Source organism: Ranitomeya variabilis, chromosome 3 (genome assembly GCF_051348905.1).
Source record: "Ranitomeya variabilis isolate aRanVar5 chromosome 3, aRanVar5.hap1, whole genome shotgun sequence".
Taxonomy (NCBI): Eukaryota; Metazoa; Chordata; class Amphibia; order Anura; family Dendrobatidae; genus Ranitomeya; species Ranitomeya variabilis.
In genome coordinates this window covers 471,780,043-471,793,259 of record NC_135234.1, presented here as the reverse complement: position 1 = coordinate 471,793,259, position 13,217 = coordinate 471,780,043, and the positions used below count along the sequence as shown (strand labels likewise).

General features: G+C 50.6%; 1 protein-coding gene across 1 annotated transcript; it reads right to left on the bottom strand.

Moving 5' to 3' along the window:
• Positions 1-9,079: 9,079 nt before the first annotated feature.
• Positions 9,080-11,396, bottom strand: SOWAHC (sosondowah ankyrin repeat domain family member C). The gene has a single exon (XM_077296679.1). It carries the CDS (start codon positions 11,231-11,233, stop codon positions 9,461-9,463), a length of 1,773 nt encoding a protein of 590 aa, XP_077152794.1. The 5' UTR covers positions 11,234-11,396; the 3' UTR covers positions 9,080-9,460.
• Between the last annotated feature and the right edge of the window lie 1,821 nt (positions 11,397-13,217).

Sequence of the window (13,217 nt, the reverse complement as noted above, 5' to 3'; positions counted from 1 at the left end):
ATATTAATGTCAGTGTCTGAAGAGGACTTATTCCATGATTGCACTCTCGATTTCATTTAAAAATAAAAACAATTCGCATCCAGATAAAGATTTTTTGTTAAATAGAATTCCTTAGAACAAAAAAAAATAGCTGTAGGCCAATCCTGACCGCTAAGTCTCTCAATCTAAGCTCACGACTTCATATATGTCTACGAAGCATTTAGCCCAGGTGGGGAGAGCCAGAGGTCAGGACAGGTCTTCAAATGCAAGAATGGTTCCCGTTTCATGGATGTGTGAAACCAGCCAAAAACATTATGCTAACCCACCTCCTACAGGAGCCTTTCCAGAGGATCCCGGTATGCCCAGAGTTGTGCCCTTAACAACCTGGATATCTCATGGCTCTGGCTGAAAGATGCAGTCTACAGAATGTTTAAAGTAGCTCTCGGTGTATATATTTATGCTCTTGCCCATAACTGTTATGTAAACGTATTATTGCTTTAATCAGAGCCACAAAATGTTGCTGATCCTGTATGGTGCCGGGGTTAGGAGTGGTGTAATAGGAGCACTGATCAGCATGACTTGAGGTCCTTGGAAGGAAGTTCGAACATAAATCTTGCATTAAGTTGTGCCATTTGTATAATATCATTGCCTCATATAAAAAAAGCTTTTAAAAAAAAAATATATATATATATATTAATTTTTCTTTTTTTTTTTCTAAATAGATTAGATCATGTGGTGATGGGTCTTCTGTAAGCTTTATTTATATACCACTAGACAGCGATTATGGGGGGTTTATGTGCATGGCCGTATTATAGATCCCTACTATTTACTTCTATAATACCGCACCCATAGAAATCTTTGGCCCTATAGTGAACCTCTGATTCTAAATACAGGCACATGGGATTTTATTTTCTAACTAATCTGCATGGAATCCAGATATGAATACAAGCTGTAGGAATTCCATGTGCCACTTGTGCACATGCTTTACCTAGGGAATTAACATAATTACTTTTTTAATTTACTACTTATATAAATTTAGGTCATTGTATATGGCATTCCTATGCATATTAGTTACCATTAGAAATATTTAGGTTATGGCATACAATTGTTACGTCTGTTTGAGGCCACAGACTCAAAGAGGCTTCCTCAGGCAGTCTTGACACAAGCCACTCCATCCCCGACCTTCACCCTTTAGTCCCTATAAAAGGGATCTGGGCTTACAGCAGGTTCCAGATTGCTTCCGCAGAAGGGCTGCTGGCTGAAGAAGTAAACCAGTGGCAGGAAAGGTCATCCTGCAAGGTCAGGAGGATCACACAGGACTCAGGAGCAAAGGATCAGTGACCAGCTCTAGCTGAACGGGTTTATATAGACGAGTCCCACCATTGCTCCCAACACAAAGCTAATTCTATACCAGCCCACTACAGCAAAACACAGATCTGTTAATGGTGCATTCTGCGGACTATGGATAAATTCTATACTTTTTAACAAGGTGCATTTCACCTTGCATATAAATATTACTGTGTGCTTATGTATTCACTGATTCATGTACATAGCAGTATTCCTGGCTCCAGACAGAAGTAGAATTTGTACTCAATAAATATACAATAGTCATGGTAGTTTCTATCTAAAGCTATAAAACTACTAAAAGCAGCATTGTTCTGTGGTCTGTGCTTATAGTCTGGCTGATTTATTCAGTGCGACAAAAATTTTACACATTACATCCTTGACTAATAAACCTCAAACTAATAAAATCACTATTCAAGAGTAATATATCAGCATATTACATAACAGAAAGGAACCAGTCTAATAGGCTGCTCGTAAAAAAACAAACCAAACATGACTGGAACATATAAATAATAATTCAGGTGCACGTCTAGAAATGTTCTTGGCCTCGACTATGCTGCAGGAAGCATGGTGATCATCCCCTTTCCATCGGATGCCAGATGCCATAACACAGTGAGCCGTACCTGTGTACACTTCTGGAATGAGTGACTCAGCCAATGTAACCGCATATTAAGGCGTGTTCTTCCTTCCAGCAAGAATGTTGTAAGCCATAAAGATGTAAAAAGTGTTCACCTGCTTAGGCAGCATATTGTCATCATGAAAGCAGAGGTGTGTATACGGATGTTCGATATAGTAGTAAAAGAATTATATACAATCATCCCCATACATAAAAACCCCCATCTCAGAGAATGGATTCTTGTACCTAACAAAGTCCATTTGTCCTTCTTCCAACACACTTTTAAAATGTTTCCTTTTAAAGATCTATACTGCCCACTTATAGATAAAAGTAAATCCAGACTTTGTGGGACAGATTTACTAAACTACATGCACCAGAAATCTGGATTAAAGGGAAAGTGTCATCAGAAAATGAACTTATGTTTAATCTGGTTATGTTAAATGTACTGTATTTCTAAACTAAATTTAGATTTTGAAATTGGGCAGTTTTCACACTGACCACTAATATTAGACTCATGCCTCCTGTCCAGTTTTCAGCTGTCTTATTACCATCGCAGGCAGGATTACACTGATAGATGACACCTCTATAAACAGTAGATAACACAGGATCCACCATTCATGAGAGGTGTTGGTTATAACTCACCTACTTGACTTCACGATGACTTTTGCCCCAGAGCCTATTTTAGTGAATCGGAGCGGAGTAGCCACTAATGTAAGAAGTTGTAGCACTGGTTACATCAGGCCGCCACCGAAGCTAAACAGGTAGGGTACTGCACTCCCACTATTGGGGACCTATCCTGTGTATAGGTCAATACTGACGTAGCGGACAACCCCCTTATAGTGCGTTTGTGTCAGCATGTTAATTAATCTACATGTATTGGGAACAGAAAAACCTGTATTGTGCTGGGTTTACAAAACTGGGTGGGATTCACAGAGCATTTCAGAGAAAAACACTTTTTTCTGTCAGATGTTCCTATAATTAAAACTTATACTAAAATGTACACTATATTTTGTCCCATTATTATACACCGCATACTCTATTATGGCATGAGACCGATATTACAAGGAACAAAGAATAGTTCTCTGCAGTCTTATCATGACATTGAAGATTATAATTTGGCTAGCTTGCTCCGCCACTGAGAACATTACTTTTTAAGAGCACAAATACCACAAAGTACGGACATCATTGTGCCCTGAATGCCTGGAGGAAAGATAAATGGTGTGTTCACATAGCAACATCTGAGAGGCCAGGAAAATCTGGGGTGATCAGGTACATTATTCCACCCCATTATTACACCAAATGAAAGAAGTGCTGGACTGCGCCATTAACCTCTTCATCCCCGGCCAGGACCAAACCGCCTCATCCTGCACTACCTCCCCAGCATCTTCGGCAGTGGAGAGGTTAACAGGATCACTTAGTGTGCTGGTATTCAAGTATATAAAACACACTGAACACAAAGCGCTCATTCATCGGCTGCACTCCTGCTAGGAATAAAATGTGGGAAAGATTTCGCTCACACACAGAACGAACATGGTGGTTTCAAGGCTAAAAAAAACAAGACAGAATCTCATTGTTGGTCAGAGTGTTTAGTTAAGAGATGGAGGGACGATAGTGCAAATCAGGCATTGGTGCTTCTCACCAAAGTAACAAGAGGCGATGTGGTTAGACATGTAACAATGTAAATCCCCTGGTATACAATAATGAATGGAAGTCAATCACCACAGCAGTGATAACATGTGACAATAGGTGCGGACCCCGATGCATTGTTCCTGACATTTACAAAGTGCCATCTCTTTACTGAGCTGTATTACATATAATACATAGTGATTCACTAACATTCTCATCATTAGGCTGGGTTCTCAACATTTTTGGTTTCTTTAAAGCCAATATTCACCCTTGCAATGAATGTTTTAATACAAATGTAACTGTGATAATTAGAGAGACATTTGCATGCTTCAATTAAATGTCTACAGCCCCTGTGCAGAACAATGTGTATCCACAGTAGCACATACTCCTTCCCACATCTCAGTATGTAAGTAAAATGTACATGGCGCACACAATGACTGCAGGATCTCGCTACATAGGGACACATCAATCTGCATAGGAACTGAAGACAAATCCGTAGGATACTTTTAAGATACCTTCACACTAAGCGACGCTGCAGCGATATCGACAACGATGCCGATTGCTGCAGCGTCGTTGTGTGATCGCTGGGGAGCTGTCACACAGACCGCTCTCCAGCGACCAACTATGCCGAAGTCCCCGGGTAACCAGGGTAAACATCGGGTTACTAAGCGCAGGGCCGCACTTAGTAACCCGATGTTTACCCTGGTTACCAGTGTACATGTAAAAAAAAAACCAAACACTACATACTTACATTCTGGTGTCCGTAACGTCCCCCGGCGTCTGCTTCCTGCACTGACTGTGAGTGCCGGCCGTAAGGCACAGCACAGCGGTGACGTCACCGCTGTGCTCTGCTTTTACTTTACGGCCGGCACTCACAGTCAGTGCGGGAAGCTTACGGCGGGGGACGTGTGACAGACACCGGAATGTGAGTATGTACTGTTGTTTTTTTTTACATTTACAATGGTAACCAGGGTAAACATCAGGTTACTAAGCGCGGCCCTGCGCTTAGTACCCTGATGTTTACCCTGGTTACCATTGTAAATGTAAAAAAAAACAAACAGTACATACTCACATATTTACCCTGGTTACCATTGTAAAACATTGCTGGCATCGTTGTTTTTGCTGTCAAACACGACGATACACGCCGATCTGACGACCAAATAAAGTTCTGGACTTTCAGCAACGACCAGCGATATCACAGCAGGATCCTGATCGCTGCTGCGTGTCAAACACAACGAGATCGCTATCCAGGACGCTGCAAAGTCGCTTAGTGTGAAGGTACCTTTAGCCACTCTATGCAAATGTGCTTCAGTTTCTAAATGTGGGGTATACAAAGCTATTAATGTGAGCTAGAAAGACGTTTACCACTCTAAACAGTATATTTTTATCTGTCCCCTCTATAAAAAAAAGTAAAGTTACAGTGCAATGTGTTTGCCACTTTTAATAGTTGAGGGCTGAATCCAACAAAGAAGAGAGGAATAAATAGCCGCTTTTGATCATGTCCACATGCAATGCAATGATTATGCATTTTGCTCTACTAATCTGCATACAGCATCCCATACTAGTGACTATAATTTTTCAGAATCCTATTTTCGCATCACTGATTTAAAGAGAACCTGTCAGAAAAATTGTGCACAGTAACCTACAGACAGTGTCAGGTCGGCACCGTTATACTGATTAAAATGATACCTTGGTTGATGAAATCCGTCTTGTGGTTGTTTAACCCTTTATTTTCAGTTTTGAGTTAATGATATGCTCGTGCTCCAGCGCAGCATGTGGGCGATCTGATAGATGCTACTGCGCAGGTGGCGCCATCTTGGTGGAGGCAAATTTCTTTGGGATTGCCAAAAGATGCTACTGCGCAGGTGCGGTCAGTGCCATTTTGAGACAGATTTTTTTTTTTAATGAATTTATTTATACCAGCAAGTAAATAAACGCACATTATACATGCGATCATGCGGCAGCGTAGTTGCCATGGCTGGCACCTGCCTGCTGAAGGTGATTTTTTTTTCTTAATACATATAATATTCGGTATGTAAAATAGAGGGCAGGTAACTGAGGATCAGTGACTTGTCATAAGCCAGCAGTATGAATAGTTAATCAGAGCACCACATGAAGGCCGCCCTCCCCCCACAGGCCACCCCAGAGCACAAGAATATCATTAACTCAAAACTGAAAATAAAGATTAAACAACCACAAGAAGGATTTCATCAACCAAGGTATCATTGTAATCAGTATAACAGCGCCGACCTGACACTGTCTGTAGGTTACGGAGCACAATCCTGCTGACAGGTTCCCTTTAAGGATGTCCTAGAGAAAAATCAAATTTGTAGCATGCTGAATTCATAACAGGCTGTCTGTGGTTTTGTTTTATGGTTAACGATAAATGGCATGGGGAATAATTCAACTGCAAAAAAAGTTAAAGGGGTATCTCCATTTAATAAGCCATAAATGTATCATAGATGTGACTCCCACCGATGAGTCATATTATATAAGTAGATCTCGCTCAAGATCGGGGCCCCTTGTAAGCTAGTTTCAGTGGAAGATCTCCACATTGCCATGCAGATGTATGGGAACTCCAGCCACCTGTACAGTGACGTGATCTGCATAGAAGCAAGTCCCATTGGTGGGTCTCACATCCATTTTATATTTATGGCATATCCTGTGTGCCTAGCATGAATGTACCAGATGGGAATACCCCTTTTAAAGTACCACTCCAACATTGTTTTTTACTGTACCGCTGAAGTGGTGCCACAAATCTAAATTTCCATGAACCTATTATACTTACTAGATGCCATCTTCTTCTTGTTATCGGTACTAATCAGGTGAGTCTTCTGTAGGTTGTGAGCTGCCGCATCGCTCCAGTGTTTGTTGGGCGATCCGGAAATCACAACTCAAGGCAAGTCTATGAGAGCCAGAACAAGGCCAGAACGAGGCTCTCATAGACTTACCCTGACAGCTTGGGACAGTTACCTCCGACTTCTGGTCAGTCTGAAGTCACGGTCACAAGATGGTGGCATGGGACCACCACTGAAAAGTTCAAGACGGCGGCTGGCAAGTATAATACTAGAGGCAGGGAAGCTTACATTAGTGGCACCAATCAGGCCCTGAAATACAAAGTAACACTGGAGTGGTGCTTAAAGCGGGTTGTCCAAAAGTTCAAGAATTTAAACTAGCTGCTAGAAATGATATCAAATTAAAAACAGACAGTACCCAGCTGATAAATCCCGACTCTCAGGCGCTAATGCTCAGGCAATCCACATAAGTCAGCCGCCGGTATAGCACGTCATCTCTCCAGGAGAATAAGCAAAGACCCCGGAGAGGGATCACTAGAGTATCAGCACTGGAGTGTCAGGGTTTGAACATGAGGAATATTTTGTCATTCTTGAAGGACAACTGAAATATTTACGATTCATTTATAAGAGCTGCTATCTGGTCAGACCCAACCACAATTGCTTAGGGTAAATGAACAATTTGCAGTAGTTGTGGAACTAGTCAGTGGTCGCTATGACATTGAGGTAGTACACAGGATTCATCTGACCAGCAGACATGGAACATATATAAAGAGGTGGCAACATTGCATGTGAATGTCAGCAGGTTTTTGCTGCTCCATCTGTGAACAGCATAAAGTAAGGGCAGAGACCTGGATTCTAACAATGGGTCAATTATTGATCTCATTGCTGAAGTTTCAATAAATCCCTGATTATCAGCTGCAGCTCTGCTAGTCCTCTCAGTGATGAGCACCTGCTAATCAAACCATGTTATTCCTAAACGTCGGCAATCCCCGCTCACAACCATGGATTGGTACATTAGAATGAACGGTGTGTGAGGAGCGCAGTATCAGAGCTACAGCAAGGAGATGTGTGACATCGCTGGAACCAGGGTCTCGGTCAGCACTTCATGCTGCTCTCGGATTAGAAAGCGTAAACCTGCTGTCACACGTTGCTATTGGCCTCTTCCTATCACTAAGATCACCCCGCAGGCTTCCCAGCCATGGCAACCGTCTTCAGCTCTGACGTCAGGTCACATTGCACTAAAGTGCAGAAGCGCCGTAATGGTGGCAGGAGAGGAAGGCCAGCAGTTCTCAGAAGACACTGATCATATGGATAGTTTTCCTTACCAAATTGCATCGTGTGACGTACCCTCATACCTTTCTTCCCTGTTGGATCCCATTGGAATTGCTAAGGCCGGTTTCACACGTCAGTGGCTCCGGTACGTGAGGTGACAGTTTCCTCCCGTACCGGAGACACTGACACACGTAGACCCATAAAAATCAATGCATCTGTTCAGATGTCATTGATTTTGTGCGGACCGTGTGCGGACCGTGTCTCCGTGTGCCAAACACGGAGACATGTCAGTGTTCGTGGGAGCGCACGTTTTACACGGACCCAATAGAGTCAATGGGTCCGCGTAAAACACGGACCTCACACGGACATTCTCCGTCTGGGGTCCGTGTGGCGTGCCGGAGACAGCGCTACAGTAAGCGCTGTCCCCCCCACATGGTGCTGAAGCCGCCATTCATATCTTCCCTGTAGCAGCGTTTGCTATAGAGAAAATATGAATGATAGTGTTTAAAATAAAGATCCATGTGTCCGCCGCCCTCCCACCCCCTGTGCGCCCCCCCCGCTGGTCAGCAAATACTCACCCGGATCCCCCGTCGGCAGTCGCTCCTTCCTGGTCTGGCCGCGGCTTCTCTACTGTATGCGGCCGATTACACTCATGAATATGTGGCTCCACCTCCAATAGGGGCGGAGCCGCCTATTCATGAGTGTAAATGAGCGGCCCCACGTGACCGCATACAGTAGGAGGCGCGGCCAGACCAGGAAGGAGCGACAGCCGACGGGGGACCCGGATAAGTATTTTCTGACCAGCGGGGGGGCGCACAGGGGGTGGGGGGGCGGCGGACACATGGATCTTTATTTTAAACACTATTCTTCATATTTTCCCTGCAGCAAACGTTGCTGCAGGGATGATATGAATCGCAGCTTCAGCACCATGCAGAGTGGGTACCACACGCTCCGTGTGGTACCCACTCGCCATACGGGCGGCACACGTGTGCCGCACGTATGGCCTCCGTGAGTTCCCAGGCACACGGACACGGATAACTCCGGTACCGATTTATTCCGGTACCGGAATTATCTGGACGTGTGGGACAGCCCTAAAAAAGTATGTAGGAGCATCACACCCGGGAAGTGTGTCCCATGACTGAGCTTACATATACTATTTTCTAGAACGTTCTGGAATGTTAGATTTACAAAAAGTGCTAGTTCTGTGATCTGTCATCACCGCGACCTACAAATGGGCACTTGATTTACAAAAATAGGAATGCAGTCTTTTCCACAGAAAGTCTTTTACACGTAGTGTAGGACACGCCAGGCGGCTGACTGTACCACAGTTCGGAGACATACCCTTCTAACAAATGGCACCTGGCTGTAGCTTAGGGCGAGTAGCAGCTTTGGCTCGGTTACACAATGTTACATGTTAGGTACCAAAAATGTGCAACATAATTGTATATGAAATATTATTCAATAAAAAAGACCACCTACAGGCCCCAGACATAACAAATGGCCACCAGACCACCCTGCCTTCATGTTTCCGGGTGTCAGCGTTACCCATAGCAACCAATTGTTATCCTTTTAGAATTGCTCAAAAACCCAAAAGTTGCCATCTAATTGGTTACCGTGAGCAAAAGTTACCCCCCTGGGGGGCACAAGGACATCTCGCCAACATGGGAGTTGGTACTGGGCTGTATGTGGCAGGACATACATCACACATGCAGGGTCGCCTGCTGAACCTGGGGGCTGCCATCATACGTGTGCAATTCATGGGGGGCTTCAGAGCTGGAGACATCCACAGAGTGGCTGCTAACAGAGAGCAATAGCTTGTGTCCACCTGTCAGCCGAACACATTGGACTTGGGCCGGTGCCTCATGGGGCTCTTGAGTAGCCGGTCCTCCTCATTCTCATTGTCGGGGTCCCTGGGGCACAGGTTACTGTGGATGATCTGCGTCCTGAACCTGATCTTATTGAGCCGAGCCCTTCCCCCGGAGCCCTTCCTGCCGATGTGGCGCCCCCCGCCGTCCTGCTCGTCCTCCGGCAGCTGGGCCAGGCGGTGCACGATGAGCTGTGCGGGCAGCACCCTGGAGAGCCGCCAGCGGCCCGAACCGGCGCTGCCTCCGTCCTCCTGCCCAGCCACGGCCGGCGATGCCCCCACCAGCGCCAGCACATCGCGGGCAGTGTCCGGGCTCAGGTACTGCCAGGCTTTCCGCCCGCTGTAGTCTCGCACGTCCAGGTCCGCATCGTACGCGCCGACCAGCAGCTTGATGACGTCCAGGTGGCCGTGCATGGCAGCCAGGTGCAGGGCCGTGTAGCCCCCGGACGCGCGGGCGTTGATGTTGACGGGCACGGTGTGCTGCCGGGCGTGGGTGAGCAGCGCTGCCAGGAGCTCGTGCTGCCCGTGCTTGGCCGCCCAGTGCAGGCAGGAGAAGCCGGTGATGAAGTCCCGGCGGGTGATGAGGCCGGGCTCGGCGAGCAGCAGCTCCTGCAGACTGTCCCAGCGCGCCCGGCAAGAGCTCACCATCCACGCGTGTTCCAGGGGCTCCAGAGCCGCAGAGCCGGTCCCCGCGGCCGCCGCCCCGTCGTCCTCCTCGTTCCCGGACACGGACGATGAGCTGTGCAGGGACGAGCTGTCAGAGTCCCGCACCCCGGCCCGGAGCAGCAGCCCGCCGCGGCGCATCTGTGGGGACACCGGCTCTCGGGCTCCCCGGCGGCTGCTCCGCGGTGTCCGTCCGCTCAGAAGGAAGACATCGGGCATCTCCGGGGGCGGCTCCGCTGCCTGACTCTCCGGCTCCTGGGTGACGGAGATGCGGGGAGGATCGTGGCTCCCCGGAGAAGCTGTGCTGTCCTCCCCGCTGCTGGGCTCCGGGGTGCGGGCCGTGTCCTCCCCGCTGCTGGGCTCCGGGGTGCGGGCCGCGTCCTCCCCGCTGCTGGGCTCCGGGGTGCGGGCCGTGTCCTCCCCGCTGCTGGGCTCCGGGGTGCGGGCCGGGTCCTCCCCGCTGCTGGGCTCCGGGGTGCGGGCCGGGTCCTCCCCGCTGCTGGGCTCCGGGGTGCGGGCCGCGTCCTCCCCGCTGCTGGGCTCCGGGGTGCGGGCCGCGTCCTCCCCGCTGCTGGGCTCCGGGGTGCGGGCCGCGTCCTCCCCGCTGCTGGGCTCCGGGGTGCGGGCCGCGTCCTCCCCGCTGCTGGGCTCCGGGGTGCGGGCCGCGTCCTCCCCGCTGCTGGGCTCCGGGGTGCGGGCCGCGTCCTCCCCGCTGCTGGGCTCCGGGGTGCGGGCCGCGTCCTCCCCGCTGCTGGGCTCCGGGGTGCGGGCCGCGTCCTCCCCGCTGCTGGGCTCCGGGGTGCGGGCCGCGTCCTCCCCGCTGCTGGGCTCCGGGACGGTGGCCGCTCTCCGGTACTTCTTCCGCAGACACACGTACTTCACCTCATCCTCCAGCCGCACACTCGCCACCTCATTCACGGTGTCTTTGAACAGTTGCCTGGCGGCGGTCCGGGCCTCTCCAGGAGGGGCCACGGTGAGCAGCGGCCGGAAGTGCTCTAGCAGCTGATGGTTGGCCACACGGTCGCCTCTGTCGCTCAGAAAGCGAATAACCGAGTCCCGGCTTATGTCGTTCATGACTGACCGCTGCTCGGACAGGTGGCGAGGGACATGTCTCAGCGGCTCCTCCCCTGTGGGAGGCTCAGCGGGGGCGGTAATGGCAGGACCGCTACGAATGACAACGGCTGCTCTCTACAGTACAGTGCGCTGCGCAGCCTGTTTCTCCTCCGGTACCCAGCGCGGACTGTACCACAGCGCTCACAGCGTGAGAAAAGGGGAGTGGCGCTGCTGATGGCCAATCACCTCTGACTAAACTCATGCAGCCAATCAAGAGCCTCCCCTCGGCGTGTGCGCTAGTGGCCGGACCTGAGCTATGCAGAGTTGGGTTTTCCAGACAAAGCTGCGCGGTATAATGGGGACGGGGGAGGACAAATCCCAGCATGTATGTACAGCAGCATAGATCCAACACAGCCAGCCCCTGTGTGCAACCGCATAGAGCCAGCCCCTGTGTGCACTGCAGCCGCATAGATCGAGCCCCTGTGTGCAACCGCATAGAGCCAGCCCCTGTGTGCAGCCGCATAGAGCCAGCCCGTGTGCAGCCGCATAGAGCCAGCCCGTGTGTGCAACCGCATAGAGCCAGCCCGTGTGTGCAACCGCATAGAGCCAGCCCGTGTGTGCAACCGCATAGAGCCAGCCCGTGTGTGCAACCGCATAGAGCCAGCCCGTGTGTGCAACCGCATAGAGCCAGCCCCTGTGTGCAACCGCATAGAGCCAGCCCCTGTGTGCAACCGCATAGAACCAGCCCCTGTGTGCAACCGCATAGAGCCAGCCCCTGTGTGCAACCGCATAGAGCCAGCCCCTGTGTGCACTGCAGCCGCATAGATCGAGCCCCTGTGTGCAACCGCATAGAGCCAGCCCCTGTGTGCAACCGCATAGAGCCAGCCCCTGTGTGCAACCGCATAGAGCCAGCCCCTGTGTGCAACCGCATAGAGCCAGCCCCTGTGTGCAACCGCATAGAACCAGCCCCTGTGTGCAGCCGCATAGAACCAGCCCCCGTGTGCAGCCGCATAGAGCCAGTCCCTGTGTGCAGCCGCATAGAGCCAGTCCCTGTGTGCAGCCGCATAGAGCCAGCCCCTGTGTGCAGCCGCATAGATCCGACACAGCCAGCCCCTGTGTGCAGCCGCATAGATCCGACACAGCCAGCCCCTGTGTGCAGCCGCATAGAGCCAGCCCCAGCCCCTGTGTGCACTGCAGCCGCATAGATCGAGCCCCTGTGTGCAGCCGTATAGATCCAACACAGCCAGCCCCTGTGTGCAGCCGCATAGAGCCAGCCTGTGTGCAACCGCATAGAACCAGCCCCTGTGTGCAACCGCATAGAGCCAGCCCCCTGTGTGCAGCCGCATAGAGCCAGTCCCTGTGTGCAGCCGCATAGAGCCAGCCCCTGTGTGCAGCCGCATAGATCCGACACAGCCAGCCCCTGTGTGCAGCCGCATAGAGCCAGCCCCAGCCCCTGTGTGCACTGCAGCCGCATAGATCGAGCCCCTGTGTGCAGCCGTATAGATCCAACACAGCCAGCCCCTGTGTGCAGCCGCATAGAGCCAGCCTGTGTGCAACCGCATAGAACCAGCCCCTGTGTGCAACCGCATAGAGCCAGCCCCCTGTGTGCAGCCGCATAGAACCAGCCCCTGTGTGCAACCGCATAGAGCCAGCCCCTGTGTGCAACCGCATAGAACCAGCCCCTGTGTGCAACCGCATAGAGCCAGCCCCTGTGTGCAACCGCATAGAGCCAGCCCCTGTGTGCAGCCGCATAGAGCCAGCCCCTGTGTGCAGCCGCATAGAGCCAGCCCGTGTGCAGCCGCATAGATCCGACACAGCCAGCCCCTGTGTGCAGCCGCATAGAGCCAGTCCCTGTGTGCAGCCGCATAGAGCCAGCCCCTGTGTGCAGCCGCATAGATCCGACACAGCCAGCCCCTGTGTGCAGCCGCATAGATCCGACACAGCCAGCCCCTGTGTGCAACCGCATAGAGCCAGCCTGTGTGCAACCGCATAGAACCAGCCCCTG

What these genes read in the sequence shown, in the direction of transcription:
- SOWAHC (XM_077296679.1), bottom strand. Translation starts at nt 11,233, where the DNA reads ATGAACGACATAAGCCGGGACTCGGTTATTCGCTTTCTGAGCGACAGA.